This window comes from Crotalus tigris, unplaced genomic scaffold, assembly GCF_016545835.1.
Source record: "Crotalus tigris isolate CLP2741 ecotype Arizona unplaced genomic scaffold, ASM1654583v1 scf7180000024341.3516292, whole genome shotgun sequence".
Taxonomy (NCBI): Eukaryota; Metazoa; Chordata; class Lepidosauria; order Squamata; family Viperidae; genus Crotalus; species Crotalus tigris.
The window spans coordinates 2,901,279-2,918,992 of NW_024100511.1; the positions used below are offsets into that span (position 1 = coordinate 2,901,279).

Consider the following 17,714-nt stretch of genomic DNA (forward strand, 5'->3'; position numbering starts at 1 on the left):
AGGCGGCCAGGAGATCGGCGACTAACCGTATTTACGACTATACGTGGAAGAGCTTCTGTCACTGGTGTGACAGAATCACGTGAGTCTGTCACAGGTAACCATTCCTAGGGTACTAGAATATTTGATGGAGGGCGTCAAAAAGGGGTTGGCGCCCAACACTATCCGCAGACAGTTAGCGGCACTTTCCTCTGTGCTCTCGTGGGACTCCTACAAGTCCTTATCAAGGCACCCGACCGTACGGTCCTTCCTCAAGGGAGTCACTAATAGTAGACCTCCCATGGTTCATAGATATCCTTCTTGGAACTTACCTCGGGTTCTTTAGGCACTAACCTCACCTCCCTTTGAACCACTTAATTCGTGTTTCTTACGACACTTGTCACTCAAAGTCTCCTTCCTGATTGCAATTACTTCGGCTAGGCGCATTTCGGAATTGGCTGCCTTGTCGGTCAGGAAGGACCTGTGCACGTTTCATGAAGACAGAGTGGTTCTTCGGTTAGACCCCTCCTTTATTCCAAAAATAAATACAGTATTCCATAGAGCACAAGAGGTCATTCTTTCAGATTTCTGTCCTCATCCGTCACATGAATTGGAATGGCAATGGCACACCCTTGATGTAAGGAGGGCCTTACGACGTTATATCAAGCACACGGCACCTTTCCGTAAATCTGAAGCCCTGTTTGTGTCCTTTCAGCCTTCTTCAATGGGTCAAAAGGTATCAGCTTCCACCATAGGTAGGTGGATCAGGGCCTGTATCGCAAGCGCCTACGTTTCTCTTGCCTTGTCTGTTCCTCCTCATGTAATGGCTCACTCAACCCGCAGTGCTGTCACAACTGCGGCGTGGGCAACCCAGGCGCCATTGAGGACATTTGCAGGGCAGCGACATGGTCTTCGCCATCACCTTTCATTAGACATTACCGTTTAGACAAATTTGCATTGGCTGAGACCGCTTTTGGTAGGTGTATTTTACAACAAGTAGTCACACCATCTGTGGGTCCGGCCCCAACTGACTCCCACCCTTAGGGACTCCGGAAGCTTTGGTATGTCCCATTGGTGGATTCTTCAGTCATCATGCTGGAGAAGGAGCGTTGGCTTACCTGAACGCCTGTTCTCAGCATGATGATGAAGAATCCACGCCCTCCCTTTTAGAAGTCAGTCAGGTCCGGGTTGGGCACTTGTTATTGTAGGTTTTTTCCCTAATACCTGCTTGAGAGTCATCACGTCGAACTGTTATCATTGGCTACGCTGTTGATGAAAACTGGGAAGTCCCAGATAATGAGGAGGCGTGACAACTTGACAACTTGGTCTGATTGGGCAGGAGGACTGAAATAACCCATTGGTGGATTCTTCATCATCATGCTGAGAACAGGCGTTCAGGTAAGCCAATGCTCCTTTTGTACAGTTTTTCTTGATTTTGCTGTTTAATTTCCATTTGCAAAGCAAGTTATAAGCAAACCTTTTATCTTTATGAACCTCTTTCAGACTTTGCCCTTTTTCAAGTTTGTCTCTTTTTTCCCCAAGAAAATATAGTAACCATAGTTACATTATTATGAAGTATAGATGAATGAAAGTATAGAGTTAGAGTTGAAAAGGAATTTAAAGGTCACAGTCCAAATCTCTTTTTGTTCCACTAGACTAGAGCCTCTCTGACAGATGATTATCCAGACTCTGTTGCAAAACAATTCTGGTCAAAAAGAACTCATTTCTTCATGTAGTAGCTTGTTACACTGTCTGACAGCTCATACTGCTGAAGTTTCTTTACATGTCTAGTCTGAAGTTGTTTCCTTGTAGTTTTAATCCATTGGTTCTGGTCCTACCCTCTGAATATAGATCCTTTCCTTCTTCCTGAGAAAAGGGTATTTGAAGACTGCTATCTTCTCTCTCCTCTAGGAAAATTATGAGTGAATTCTGTCAGCATTCTCAAAGGTATTGGTTTTTAAACCCCTTAACAATTCTCATAGCTCTCCTCTAAATACTCTCCAATTTGTCATTTCCAGACTTACTGCATTTCAAGCAAGGTCTGACCAAAGATGTATCAAAGTAGAACAGCTACTCTGCACCCACTTGCCCTTTTTTTGGACTTTGTGTTCCTGTTAATTCACTCAAAAATAAAATTTGCCTTTTTTTAGCAACTACATCATATGCTGGCTCATGTATAGTATGGTTGATAGACTTCTGGGTAGATATATCACTTGCATGGGTGCTACTGCCAACCCCCCATCTTCTAATTAGGCCTACCCTTTTTCCTATGTACATGTATAACCTCTTCATTTCTTGCTGTTAAATTTCACCCCATTCTTTTCGATCTGTAGTTCAGATCTTTTTAAATCCCCCCTTCCATAAAATACTTCGTCTTTTTCTTTTTTCCCCCATCTCCTATTTTCTTATCCAGTCTCACAAGTTCCTGGCTTATTGCTGCTTCTGGTTTCCTGTGTACAAACATTAGCTGGAAGCCTTATTGGCAGATAACAGCAACAACAACAACAACAACAAAAAAAAGGAAAGCAGGCTTGAATATAGTTGTAGGTTTCATGATCACAAGGTAGGCAAATTGATATCAGAAATAGCATTAAAGCAGAATATTCTTATCATGGCTGTTCATTGGCTGAAATGCCATTTTGACTTGATTAAAAATATAGCTCACTTTCATAACTTTATAATGACTTCTTCTCTATGGTAACAGCCTAGCACAGAACAAAATGAACCTAGAACATTGAGCTGGATGATTGATGGCACCTAACTTGGTTTTGGATTGTGACCATATACTCATCATTTTGAAAAAGGAAAAAAAAAACCACTCATATATTCTTTTATTTCACTTCAGATTGTTATCAACAGATGTGGCCTGGAAGGATGATAATATGGGTTCATGAGGTACCATTTTATAGGGAGTTTGTTAATTAAATGATCCCCATGTATCTCTACTATATTGGTTTTAATCTGAGATCCTTACAAAATTTATTATCAAAGGCTCTGTTTTGGGGGACCCAACAGACATTTGATTATTATTTTTAAAATATAGGGAACATAGTATACCACAACCATGTCTAATATTGCTTTATGACTGTCTCTAGTAATAAAGTTTAGCTTGTGAAATCTGGTCAAATTATTTATGCAGTATTTTAAGCCTACTTCACATAAATATCCTTCCTTTTCAAAAAGCTGTTTTTAAGTAGGGCCAACTTTGGCTTTGAGGAAGCCCTTATCTAAATATCTTGTGGTGGTTTTCTCGTCCACTGATGAGTCTTGTTGGACTTGCTTAATGGTGATGGGCAACAATTCATTTAGTGGAACTAGGTTTCTTGTTTTAGCAATCCTTATATTCTTGGGACTCTTAACTGTAAAATGCTAATTTTTTGTGGCCTGGTTGCAGCAATTTCTCAATAACTTAGCTGTGTTATGTGGTCAGAGCAAATAACCAGAACAGTCCTAAACCAAGTTACATACATAATTCTTTATGGCAATTTGTTTATTTGTGATATTTATACTCACCATAACCATAAGACATTCCCTTTTTTTAATCGTTTGAATCCTTGCTCATTTCCTGAGGTTAAGAGTCTCTTCTTCTTTTGCTGGATTATTGTGTTGGGGTAACAGAACTATTTTTTGTTGTGTACATGTTGGAATTACTTGACTGCCATCTCTTGGTCTTTTCCCCACTCAAGATGCTAGAAATCATCTAAGTGGAATCTTCATAGGCCAGATACTGGCATCAGTTTCTGGGTCATACATTTCCACTTTACATTCTCTGGCTTGAATTCTTTAATTTTCTTTCCATGTTCTCTGTGGTTTAGCATGGCATCCACCCTAATGCTGACTTGTGTCTCATTTAACTGATATGAGGAAGTCAGCAGTAGAATTGTAAAGCCAGTTTAGTTTATTTCAGGTCTGAATGATACTTACTAGTACAGGGCTTTTCAACCTTTTCACCAATTGTACCACTTTTAGAATATGGCAACATTCGAGTACCATGAGTCACCTAGCAAGGTGTCAAAAACTTGATGACCAAAAAAAAAAAAAAAATGGAAAAAAGTGATAAAATACAGGTAGTCCTTGACTTACAACAGTTTGCTTAGTGACTGTTCAAAGTTACAACGACACTGAAAAAAGTGACTTATGATCATTTTTCACACTTATGACCGTTGCAGGGTCATGTGATTTACATTCGGATGTTTGGCAACCGATTCATATTTATGATGGTCACATTGTTCCAGGGTCATGTGATCCCCTTTTGCAACCTTCTGAGTTAGCGGGGAAACCAGATTCACTTAAGAACCATATTACTAATTTAATCTCTCTCTCCCTCTTTCTTTCTCTCTCTCCCTCTCTCTTTCTCTCTCTCCCTCTCCTATTTCTCTCTCCCTCTCTTTTTCTCTTTCTCCCTCTCTTTCTCCCTCTTTCTCTCTCCCTCTCTTTCTCTCTCTCCCTCCCTCCCTCCCTCTCTTTCTCTCCCTTCCTCTCTCTCCCTCTCTCTTTCTTCCTCTCTTTCTCTCCCTCTTTCTTTCCCTCCCTCCTTCCCTCCCTCCCTCTCTCTCTCCGTTCGGGGATCGATTTGGAGTTGGGGAGGGGAGTGACCGAGGGCTGCCCGTGTGTCCTTGAAGCAGTCACCTCTCCCATCACCCAGGCAGAGCGGGCGATGGGAGAGGAGCGAGCCAATCGCCTTCCTGGCAACTGGGACTCCGACGCATCTTCCCAGCCAGTGGGGCCTACAGTAGCACCGGGATCAGGAGTCCCGCAAGGGGGCAAGCCTGCATGAAGAGCCATGCCCTTTCTGTGGGAGAGGGACACGATGAGGGAGCCAAGCAATCGTGGGACGTAGATTCTGATGGGCAGCTGGCCTGAGCCGAGGCGCCAGCAATCGCCTCGAGCTGCCACCGCAGCCCGATGAGACAGGCAGTGTATAATGGCCAATGAATGCCGGGTGGGGGTGGTGCTTGAGAGGTGGCTACTGAGTGCGACACCACGCAGGAAGAACACCTGACGGCAGCCTACCAGGCAGCGTGTGGGACTAGGATGGCCCGCCGGAGCCTGGTTAGAGCAGCTGGCCGGCGCTCCATTGTGGCCGGCTCTGGCGGGACGGGGATTCCCTGGTGTCACGGAACATGGTTCGGCAACGTCACCGATGGGCAGGGCATCCCGAGGCCGCCAGTGCCTGGTTGAAGCAGCTGGCTGGCGCTCCGTTGTAGCCGGCTTCGGCGGCGGCAGGGATCCTCCACAGCTTGTGGCTTCTGTGGTGCCTAGATTGGTTTCCCACCGTGCGGGCATTGGAATGTTCAATCGGTATCGGAGCTCAGCAAGCCCGGAGCAAGGGAGCAGCCCCCGCCCACAGCAATCCCCTGAGTCACCATCAGATGCCCATCATGGGTGGCTGGCCTGAACCAATGAGGCGCTGGCAATCACCTCGAGCTACCGCTGCCGCGGCCCCATGAGACCACGCTGCGCACGACAGGCAGCGCATAGTGGCCAATGAGTGCCGGGTGGGGGGGGTGTTTGAGGGGTGGCTACTTCAATCGGTATTGGGAGTGGGGAGCGCAGAGCTAAGCTCAGCGAGCCCGGAGCAAGGGAGCAGCCCCCCTGCCCATGGCTGGACCCCGAGTCACTGTTCTGATCAACATCAGCAAAACAAACGGCCTTGATTCCCACCTACTGCTGTGGGATGACTCCTCCAGGAGGGCACACGCTATTTGGCCGCTTTGCTTTCTCCTCCGTAAAGCCGGGCACCTCGGGAAGAGGAGAGGGGGAAAAGACTTGAGCCCCGGGAGGCAACGTGAGGGCCATGAGGGGTATCGCAAGCTCGCGGGAAGGGGGGGAAGAGGAAAAGAAAATGGAAGAGAGTGAGGCTGCAACAGAGAAAGAGAGAGAAGGGGGAAAAGAAGGAGGGGCGCGGTTGTGAGGTTGGCACTCGGCTGCGACACGAGCGGTCTCAAACACCTACCTGCGAGTGGATAGCTCTGTCCACTTCAGGCTCACGCTTGCTTCTGAAGAAGGGGGGCAAGGGCGACATGGATCCTGCACGAGTCTCTGGGGAGGGCGGGGCCTCACTCTGCGCCTGCGCTCCTTGCGTGCCCTCAGTAGGGTTCCTGCAGGCCATTGCCAAGCAGCATGTTTTCAATTTCAACAAGCGAGCTGGGAAGGAGGGGGGTAGGAAGCCGATGCCGCAGGGGGAGGAAGGTGACGCCGCGTACCACCAGCCAGGTGGTCACGTACCACTAGTGGTACGCGTATCACCGGTTGAAAAGCCCTGTATTAGAGGCCACTGTGCATAGAAAACACTTAAATGGGCTATGCTCATCTCTAAAAACAAATTATAAATATATTATTTCATTATAGAAGCAAAAGTATCAGAAAATCCCAAGCAGCCAGATTCTTGGCTTAGAATATTTTCTGAATCTAAATGTCCACAAAGAAATAAACCAAAAACAAGGGATACAAATGTTTTCTTTTTTAAAAAAAATCCACATTTCTGTGCTTGTTAAAGCTAAATCTACCCATTAAAACAACCTAATTAGGTTCAAGTATATGCAGGCATTTTTTTTAGTGTTTTATTTCATTTTTAATATGGAAAGTCATTTAAGATAATGTATACTAGTAAAACACCATTACTGTTATGAAAAGTACCACTTGATGTTTGTTTTTAAATCTTCGATGGTTTTATTCAAAATTCTATCCCTTGTTTAAATGGCAGCTATAAAACTGTTCTTTAAAGAAAAAATAAAAACATTCTATGGTAGATTGACATTTTACTTTTGACATGTACTTTCTCATAGTCTGCTGGGACATATGTGAAAAAACTTAAGAAGCAGCCCAAATCTATGTTCTACTTCCAGTTTACTAATTATATTTATATATTGTATATTTCATAAAATTATGACTTTTTAAGTGTCTATATAAGACAAAAATTGCATATCTATTCATTAACCTCCTCCAGATTTTTTTTTTCTCATAAACAGTGTGCTCTTTATTTTTTCCTTTTATTAATATAGGGATCCTTTAAGAATTCAGCAGCTACAGAACCAAATCCGGCTGGAAAAAGAAGCAGACCAGTGGTGTCATCAGAAGCAAGCTGGTTTCCTCCAGAATCTTCCCTTGTCCCCAACTTTTCTCCCTCTATCTTCATTCCAAGAACTTGAGTCCAGCCATTCTCCTTCTCCTGTGCAAATGAGTATTTTGAATTCTCATTCTGCTCCTGCCATGCAGACATCCAGTTCTTTCAACTATGCCCGTCCTAAACAATTTATTGCTGCACAAAATATTAGCCCTGCTTCAAGCTATGTAACACCATCACCTGGCTCTTCCACATCTAGTCTCCCATCCCCAATGTCTCCAACTGCTTCTGAGAAGCAGTTTGGTAAAACATCTGTCCCCTCTTTCTCTCAGACTTTTGCTCCTGAGGAAGAGTATCCGTGGTCTCCTTCCCCACCTCCTCCCCCTCCCCCTCCCCCTGTTTTTAGTCCTACATCTACTTTTTTAGTGGCAGATTCCTTTCCACTGCCACCACCTCCACCTCCTCTCCCAGCTTCTGTCCCCTCGCCTTCTCACAGTTTTTCTCCAACACCCAGATTATCCAGCTCTAGTCAGTCTCCAGCAGCCTTCCTCAGCTCCATGCTACCATCTCAGCCACCTCCAATTTCGGTTAATGCACTAGGACTTCCCAAAAGTGTTACACCACCGTAAGTATGAACATTTGATGAACTTCTCAAAAAATAGTTTTTTATTTATTTATTCTTAATTTTGATAGGCATGAATTCATTGTATGTACAGTGAGGGGGGGGGAAATTATTTGATCCCCTGCTGATTTTGTACATTTGCCTACTGACAAAGAAATGATCAATCTATAATTTTAACAATAGGTTTATTTTAACTTATTTCACTCATTAAAATACAAATCATTTATAACTTTTTTGAAATGTGTTTTTCTGGATTTTTTTGTTGTTATTCTGTCTCTCACTGTTAAACCTACCATTAAAATTATAGACATCATTTCTTTGTCAGTGAGCAAATGTACAAAATCAGCAGGGGATCAAATATTTTCCCCTCACTGTACAAAATCTAAATAACTATATTTTTTACTGTAGAAGAATGAGAAATGTTTTTCATAACTTTTTATTAGGAAAATTCTGTTGTTTGTTTGATTTACAACATTGATAAAAATTGATACTTTTCTGATTTTATCTCATTTTCCATTATGCAAAATGTAATAGTCAAGGTTTCTAATAATTTAATATTCTGTATCTTGTGCATCAGGAATCTATATGCAAGTTTCATTTGAAGGGGACAGAAATGTTTATTATTGCGAACTGAGCCCTTTGATGATGAATAATTCAGCCTCATTCCTTGAAACCCCCTTTTTCAAAAAGTCCTTACATATATGATAAACTAACTGGAATACTATGCCATATATAAATTATTTTCAGTACAAATCCTTTGGCAGAATAGATCTACATAGAAACATTTACCTTAGTTTGTTGTATTTCTCTACTGCTAAAGTTATTCCTAAATCTATCTCCCATATTTCCCTATCACCTTAAAGATCCTCATGTTATACATTGACTAACATTTTATGACTTATTCATGTTAAGATGATTTTGGTTTTTAGGTTACTTCATTTTAATTATTTGAAATTTATTTAAATTCTTTTTTAATTAAAAGAGAGCAAGAAAAGTAATTCCTTGCAGTATAACCAAAAAGGTCTCTTCTCTCTTACAAAAGTCCTCAGTTGTTTTTTAAAAAAAACAAAACAAAACTCTGTTTACTTCCATTTATTCTGTGGTCTTCTCCATATTACTATTAAGATTCAAAAATAAAATATTAGTCTACCCTATACATATCTAATCTATCAATCAATCAGTCTCTTTTAGATAACAAGATAATATCAAACCTTAAATCATTTCAGTCAATTGGACAAGATTCAAATTTCATCCAGTTAATTATCATACCTAATAACATCTATATTATCAGACAAAAACATCATCTTACTAAATTAACATACTCGATTAATTATTGAGTCAATCCAGATCTAAAACGCCTCTTCAATTTTCTTCATTCCATTACATAGTAGTTTTCATACAAGTAACCTATTATTCCCAAAAATACATTCATAATTTATTTAAGATACATATTCTAATAATCACCCATTTTTCTCTTACTTCTAACTCTAAATCTTAATCCTTAAATCAGTCCATAATTCTACAGTGCCTTTGATCCATTATATATAATTTTAAATTTCTCTTTTCAGTCTTATTCTGGCCTTCTTTTTGTGCCAGGCAGGTTTTCATAACAAAGCTTCTGTCACAAGAGCTACAGTTTTGCCGGTCACCATGATGGACGGGTTTATGCCAGAATCTGAACTTCCTTTCGCTGGCATCAAGCTTTCCTTGCTAAACCCCTCCCTTCTCCAGCAGGATGGCTGTAGAGTCCAAATGGATGGGTTCTATGACGGCCTTCCTGCCTGGCAGACTGGGTAAAAACTTCGGCCACACCCCTTCCTTTGGGCGTGACCCCAGTTTTGACTCAGTCTCGAAGCCTGGTAGAAGTGCGAGAAGCAGCTCTTAGGAAAGAAGAGTTTTCACAAAGAAAAGAATATCCCCTTTTTTGCAGCAGGCAGGGATCCCGGGCAGAGGAATAGAACACCGACGGACTCCCAGCCAGGATCGTCGGAGTGGTGAGAGATCGCCAGGGCGGTTAGCCAGGGGGGCTCGGGCCGGTCAGTGGATCTTCCGCGGATCCCCGACCCGCCAAACAGCTGTTTGGCGCGGGGACATTTCCCGGACCACCCGCCGGGCAGCTGAGTGGCACGGAGGCCACTCGGTCCGGCGGAGGAGCTGAGGCGCCGTTCAGCGCCAAACAGCTGAGCGGCGCGGGAAAACAGAGCGCTGATCAGCTGAGCGGCGCGAGAAGCGCAGCGCGCCCAAACCGACCGGCAGAGCCTCAGCGCCGTTTTTTCTCCCCCAGCGGAGAGGCACAGCCCCCTTAAGGACAAAAGAGCCATTCAAGCCGGTTAATTACCCTATTGCTGGCTATTAAAGACCCGCCATTGTTGGAGCCTCGTGGCTCATCCGGCTACTATTGGGAGGCGGGGCTTCCTCCCATTCGCCATTTTAAACGAGCAGTTTAGCCGCCGCTTTTTTCCTTTACATTAAGACACTTGGGCAAGAGGAAGGAAGAGGAATAAAAGATTAGAACCTCTATCAGTTCTGAGCGTGGTCTGCTACCACAGCCACAGACCGGGGGAGAGAGAGATATAAACTGTACTTTTGTCTGGACTAGGTGAGGAGGTGAGGAGGAATATTTTTTCTTTTCCTAACTGTTCCTATAGTGACCTTTAGTCACTGCCTTGCAGGATCTTCTGTCCAAAGATTCCTGTCTGTCCGGCCATTGTTTGTATAGGCAGAAGAGGGCACAGCCCCAAGCATCTGCATCTGATCTGCGTATCTCATTCCCCCCATTCCAGGCATTGCCTACTCGGGGTGTCTGGCACAATGGCAGACAATGTCTCGTATTCAGTCACACAGGTCCCTCAATTGTCCCCCCCACAGCAACAACAAAAACGCAGATCTTCTGAATCAGAGGTGGGGGGGAAGAAGAAAGGCTAAAACAAAGCACCTTTCTCAGAAGGGACAGTCCAAAACGGCTGAGCGAGAGGCTTTGAGGAGACATTTGGCTTTAGAAAGGCAAATTAGCAGAGCACAGAGAACCAATGTCAATGGGACAAATTTGGTTTCCCCTGTCCCAGGGGTGGCACCCAGCACAGAACCTACTGCCGAGGAAGTGCTCAAGACTTGGTCTCCTCCTGGGGAAACTGAACAGTTAGATTCCTCCAATCCCTCCTCACCAGCTTCTTCACCCGACCACACTCCAGCGCCTCACCCCAACGACAAGGCGCAGGAGAACATATGGTCGGCACAATTTCATGCATTCATGCAGGATGCATTCTCCCAGTTCATGGCTTCTAAGGGGCAGGTGGCCTTTCACACACCCCGTAAGGGACGGGCTAGGCCGCCCCCTACCAGCATCTCTGAAACTTCCTCTCAACTGGGAGAGGGTGACTCAGTAGACCTGGACATGTCAGACATGCCCCTCTCGGAGGACGAGGAGACCGCACCTGAGCAGGCGACAAGCTCTGGCCTCTTTAACCCAGCGCTCCTAAAATCACTCCTGATAAAGGCAGTTTCCACAGTCAACCTAACATCAGTACAGGATGAGAAGCCCTCAACAAGCAAGGAGGCCAATCCTCTATTTGCCAAAAAGGTTCCACAGGATAAGTACATCCCATGTGCGGAGGTCTTTATGACCACGCTGGAGGAACAATGGTCCTCACTTGCGAGCCCACCGGCACCTAACAGCGCGGAAAGAAAGCTTTTCAACCTATCTCCCTCCTTCTCTAACATGTTAGAGGTTCCCACTGTAGATAACCCCTTGATCTCATTATTTTCTACCTCCGCGATTCCAGGAGACATGGCGGAGGTCTTGAGACCTGAGGAGAAGAAATTTGAACACTCCCTCCGGCGTTCCCATATGGCTGCAGCCTGGGCGGCCAGAGCAGCCACTTCATCATCATTCTTCGCGAGGGCCAGTATCATGTGGCTGAGGGAACTGCAAGGCACGGTGCCTCCAGACCAGGTCAGAGTACACCAAACATTGGCCAAGCTCCTCGCGGCCTCTCAATTCGTGTCTGACGCTTCACTGTACGCAACAAAGTATGCGGCAAGGTCCATTGCGGCCACAGTGGCCTCGCGAAGGCTACTGTGGCTCAAAAATTGGAAGACAGACCTGAGGTCCAAATGGCGTCTTTCGACGTCCAAATACAGTGGAGAAGCCCTGTTTGGTTCCATTCTGGACCCACACGTCAGCGAAGGCAGAGACAAGAAAAAAATCCTAGTGCATCCATCAAAGAAGTTAGACAGGAGAGGCAGTCAGGACTTCCGGAGACAGGGCTCCCGCCCAGGAAGCCCCTGGGAATGGAGACAGCCCTTTCGATCAGGGCAATCCTGGGACTGGCCCAGAGGCTCACGATCCTTCTATCCGAGACAGGATCGAACCCAGGATCGCCAAAGCCCGGGAGCCAGAGGCCAGTTCCAGTCCAGACGCCCATATAGGGGAGCGGGAGGCAGATCCTTTAAGCGTACCAAGTGACGCCAAACAGGACACTCCCATCGGGGGTCGGTTAGGAAACTTCATCGAGGTCTGGGAGCAGACCACCACCGACGCCTGGGTCTTGGAAACGATCAGGCATGGCCTGACCTTAGACTTTTGTTCTCCCCCACCAAGCCGGTTCATCAGATGCCCCATCTCCAGAAAGGTACACAAGACGAGGCTGATAACTTCGGCCATAGCTCACCTCCTGTCAATTCAAGCCATAGAGAGGGTACCAAAGGAAGAGGAGGGAAGAGGATTTTATTCCATCCTCTTCGTTATTCCAAAGACATCAGGAGGGTGGAGAGCAATATTGGACCTGAAGGGCCTGAATCATTTCATAAAGTACAGGAAGTTCAAGATGCACTCATTGAAGTCCATCCTAGCCAGCGTCAGGGAAGACGATCTATTATCCTCAATAGATCTCACAGAGGCGTACCTACACATTCCCATCCATCCCAGCTACCGGAAATTCCTCAGATTTACCTACGCGGGCCGGCATTACCAATACAGGGCCTTACCCTTCGGACTATCTTCAGCACCAAGGGTATTTACCAAAATCCTAGCTGTAATAGCAGCCCATCTCAGGCTGATGCCGGTTCGCGTACAGTTTTATCTGGACGACATCTTGATTCAGTCCAGATCTCAGGAACAAGCAAGGGCAGATCTCAAGACCACGATCCGAACCCTACAGGGGCACGGATTCTCGGTCAATCTAAACAAGAGCCACCTCATTCCCTCAAGGAGACTGCAACACCTGGGCGCGGTGATAGACACGTCAAGGTGCAGGGTATTCCTTTCCCAGGAGCGACTGATCAGCATATCCAAGCTTATCCACCAAATTCAAAAGATCAGGAGAGTGCCCTTGCTACAACTCTCGAAGCTCCTGGGGAAGATGATATCTTGCATGGGCATCATCCCATGGGCAAGGCTCCACTCGAGGGAGTTGCAGTGGTTCCTCCTACCCTACCAGAGGAGGAACCTCAGCACCTCCAGCAGGAGAGTGCCGGTACCAGCACAGGTGATGAAATCACTAAAATGGTGGCTATCCCCCATGACACTCAAGGGGAGCATATTCAGGGAACCGAACAGGGTCACGCTCACGTCAGATGCGAGCCTGTTCGGATGGGGAGCCCATCTGGGGACCCAGATAGCACAGGGCCAGTGGGGTCAGAAGGACCTGTCACACAGCATCAACTGGCTAGAGCTCCGGGCCATACACCTGGCCCTCCGTCATTTCTCACACCTAGTAACGAGGAGGCACGTCCTCGTGCTTACAGACAATGTAGCAGCCAAGGCGCATGTAAACAAGGAGGGAGGAACGAAATCAGTGGAACTAATGAAGGAAGCATTGGCTCTGGCTCGGTGGGCAGAAGCCAATGTGAGTTCCATCAGAGCGGAACACATCTCAGGGGAGACAAACACCCAGGCAGACTCCCTGAGCAGAGCCAAGGTGGACCAGTCGGAATGGCGTCTGGACCCGGCTCTCTTCGAGGAGATCTCCCGGAGGTTCGGACAACCGCACCTAGATCTATTTGCCAACCACAAGAACACACAGCTCCCCAGGTTCTTCTCCAGATTCCCGTCCCCGGGATCGGAGGGAACGGATGCTCTCAGGTGCCGGTGGCCGGCGCAACTCCTGTACGCCTTCCCACCACTGCCATTAATACCGGCAACCATACGCAAGATGATCCTGGAGGGCGCAGAAATGGTCTGCATTGCCCCTCACTGGCCACGGCGCCCGTGGTTTGCCGACCTCGTGGACCTTTCGATATCACCTCCGTGGAGGATCCCCCCGGACAAGGTAAAACTCAGTCAGGGCAAGCTTGTACACCCAGATCCCCAGTGGCTACAACTAGCCGCTTGGCATTTGAGCGGCAAAGCTTAACTAAACAATCTTATTCTGCAGGGGTGATATCGATCATACAGGCATCACGAAGAGCGTCCACTAATAGGATTTATGACGCTACGTGGAAGGGATTTTGTAGGTGGTGCGCTTCGCTTCACCTAGACCCGACCGCAGTATCTATTCCCAATATCCTAGATTACCTACTGGAGGGTCTTAATAAGGGCCTGTCAGTCAATACTATCCGCAGACAGATATCGGCCCTCTCAACTGTACTCTCCTGCGACAACTTAACTTCCCTAGCACAGCATCCAGCTATTAATGCCTTTTTAAAAGGGGCATCTAACACAAAGCCCCCAGTCATACACAGGTACCCGTCCTGGAACCTGCCTAAGGTCCTTCTAGCCTTGACATCAGCACCCTTCGAACCTCTTGAAACATGCTCACTCCATCACCTATCACTGAAGGTAGCTTTCCTTGTGGCAATTACTTCAGCAAGAAGAATCTCAGAACTAGCAGCACTGTCAGTAAGGAAGGATCTGTGTACCTTTTTCAAAGACAGGGTCGTTCTTAGACCAGACCCGACCTTCATTCCGAAGGTAAATAGCATCTTTCACAGATCTCAGGAACTTTCGCTTCCTGATTTCTGTCCAAGACCCAAACATAGACTAGAACACAGATGGCACAAGCTGGACGTGCGGAGAGCGCTGTGTTTCTACGTGAAACGCACCTCGGCTTTCCGAAAGACTGAAGCATTATTTGTGTCCTTTCAACCAGCAACTATGGGAAAGAAGGTATCTCCTTCCACCATAGGCAGGTGGATCAGAGCCTGCATAGCGCAGGCCTACGTCTCACAGGATTTGCCAGCACCCACTCAGGTGACTGCTCACTCAACTCGGAGCGCAGCTACATCTGCGGCGTGGCTAACGCAAGCTCCGGTGGAAGAGATTTGCAGGGCCGCAACCTGGTCCTCACCTTCGGTTTTTATTCGACATTACCGTTTAGACTCCCTAGCAGCAGCAGACGCGGCTTTTGGCAGAAGAGTTCTTCAACAAGTCGTATCTGCTCAGAGTTCGGTAGCCTAGACATTCCCTCCCAGGGGGACATGAGGGCTTTGGTATGTCCCATCCATTTGGACTCTACAGCCATCCTGCTGGAGAAGGGGCGTTGTCTTACCTGAACGCCTTTTCTCAGCAGGATGATGTAGAGTCCAAGCCCACCCAGAGGATAGGTCTAGGCAGGGTTATAATAAAGATATAATAAAGAGCTGCAAGGTTAATTCCAACAAAGTTTCTCGCCTAAGTCAAAACTGGGGTCACGCCCAAAGGAAGGGGTGTGGCCGAAGTTTTTACCCAGTCTGCCAGGCAGGAAGGCCGTCATAGAACCCATCCATTTGGACTCTACATCATCCTGCTGAGAAAAGGCGTTCAGGTAAGACAACGCCCCTTCTCATGCAGTCACAGGTCACATTATCCAATTAGTGAGAAGGTCAAAAGTTTACTTCCTCTTTCTTTCCCGGGCTTTTTCCCCCGCCCAGTCTAAGCTAAGTATTAACCCAATAAATGCCAGACAGTTTTGCATATTGTCAAAGCAAGAATATACAGTATTTGCAGCATTGACATCTGGCCCCCCCTTACAAGAAGGACAGATCCTGTAAGGAAACAAAAGCATATGTTAAGGGTTATCTTTCGGTTTGCTGGGGTGTTTCACATGAAACTTTTCGATCAATCTGTCAGCATTCACTTCACTAGATTTCACCCAGGTGGCTTCAGACAATGGGTATCCCTTCCATTGTACTAAGTACTGTAATTTCCCTCTAAAGATTCTGGAGTCAAGAATACGTTTCACTTCATAGTGGGTCTGCCCTGCCACTACGAGGGGTCCAGGTGCCTTCTTTGGAGGAGGTCTCAAAGTGGAGCCCCGATAAGGCTTCAACAAACTACAATGGAAAACTGGGTGAATTTTCCCTAACAGTTTAGGGAGTTTTAGTTGTACTGTGACTGGGTTGATGACCTTTACTATGGGGAAAGGCCCCAAGAATTTTGGTCCCAATTTCTTGCTGGGCAATTTGAGGCGTAGATATTTAGTTGACAGATAGACCTTTTCCCCAACTTGGAATGTTCTTTGGGGAGCCCTCTTTTTATCAGCCTGCTTTTTATAGGTTTCAAAAGTCTTTTTTAAAGCAGTTTTTGTGTTTTTCCAAACTTCTTCCCATCCTCTCACCCATTGATCAAGTGTCTGTGAAACGGAGGGCAACTGAGGATATTCAGGTATTGGGTTGAATTCTTTCCCTGTGGCTACTTTGAAAGGCGTGTAGCCGGTGCTGCTGTGCACGGAATTATTTTATGCCACCTCCGCAAAAGGGAGGAGATCAGTCCAGTTCGTCTGTTGGTAAGAAACGTAGCACCTAAGATATTGCTCCACCATTTTGTTAGCAGCTTCAATGGCCCCATTGGTGGCTGGATGAAAAGCAGATGATAACCCTTGAGATGATCCAATCAATGTAAGGAAATTTCTCCAAAACTTCACTGTGAATTGCACCCCCCTGTCTGAGATTATTCGCTTAGGGGCACCATGCAGCCGGTAGATATGTTTCAGGAACAATTTGGCCAGGCGTTGGGCGGATGGGAGTCCTTTGCAGGCGATGAAATGAGCCTGTTTCGAGAACAGGCCTATCACAGTCCAGATGACAGTGTTTCCCTTACTTTCAGGTAGGTCCACTATAAAGTCCATAGCTATTTCTTCCCAGGGTTGAGAAGGGTCTGCCACGGGTTGCAGTAACCCAGGAGTTTTCCCCGGGATTCTTTTCATTGTGGCACATACAGTACAACTTTTTACATAGTTTTCCACATCCTTTTTCAGCCCCGGCCACCAGAATTGCCGGCGGGTGAGGTGTAGGGTTTTCAAATATCCAAAGTGTCCAGCCTGCTTTACATCGTGGCTGTGGTTGAGAGCATTTAGACGGAGTGCTTCTGGCAAATATAACTTCCCTCCTTTGTAAGCCAAGCCATCCCTGCATGTTAGGGACGCTTGATTATCTTTGAACCATTGGTCAGTGAGGAGCTCTCGTTTTATTTTCTTCACTCCAGGGTCATCAGGATTGGGGACCCTGCGAGGTGTAAGTTGAGTGACAGTTTGTGGATTGGGAATAATTGCCTCATTAACCTGCTCTCGTTCACTTTTGTATTGGGGTAACCGGGATAGCGCATCAGCTAGAAAGTTCTTTCCTCCTGGTATGTACTTTAGAGTGAAGTTGAAGCGGTTAAAGTACTGTGCCCACCGTACTTGCTTTGGTGACAATTTGCGAGGAGTTTTCAGTGCCTCTAGGTTCTTGTGATCTGTCCATACCTCAAATTGCACCTTGCTCCCTTCTAGATAGTGTCACCAGTTCAATAGCGCCCACCTAATCGCGAAGGCCTCTTTCTCCCAGATTGCCCATCTTTGCTCGCTCTCAGTGAATTTCTTAGAGGTGTAGGCACAGGGTTGCAGGATTCCATTTTTGTTCTTTTGAAGTAACACTGCTCCAACCGCCACATCGCTGGCATCGGCTTGAATCACAAAGGGTTCCCCTGGGCAGGGGTGCTTTAGAACCGGTTCAGCAGCAAATAGTCTCTTTAAATTCTCAAAAGCTGTTTGACAGCTCATTGTCCATGCTAGTGGTTGGCCCGGTCATGGCTTCCCTCCTCCTTTGCCTGTTTTGAGTAGTTCTGTAAGAGGAAGGGCAATCTCGGCAAAAGAA

The 17,714-nt window shown here is 46.3% G+C and overlaps 1 protein-coding gene across 8 annotated transcripts in view; it reads left to right on the forward strand.

Annotated features, from left to right (window-relative positions):
• PALLD (palladin, cytoskeletal associated protein) overlaps nt 1-17,714 on the forward strand; it is a 524,810-nt gene that overhangs the window by 430,520 nt on the left and 76,576 nt on the right. For 7 of the 8 annotated variants that reach the window (XM_039326459.1, XM_039326458.1, XM_039326460.1 and 4 more), the window contains one exon: nt 6,981-7,667. The exons of the other annotated variant lie outside the window; for it this stretch is intronic. In XM_039326459.1, the coding sequence (XP_039182393.1) occupies nt 6,981-7,667 (687 nt within the window). The remainder of the gene's footprint in view (nt 1-6,980; nt 7,668-17,714) is intronic. 8 annotated transcript variants of the gene reach the window in all.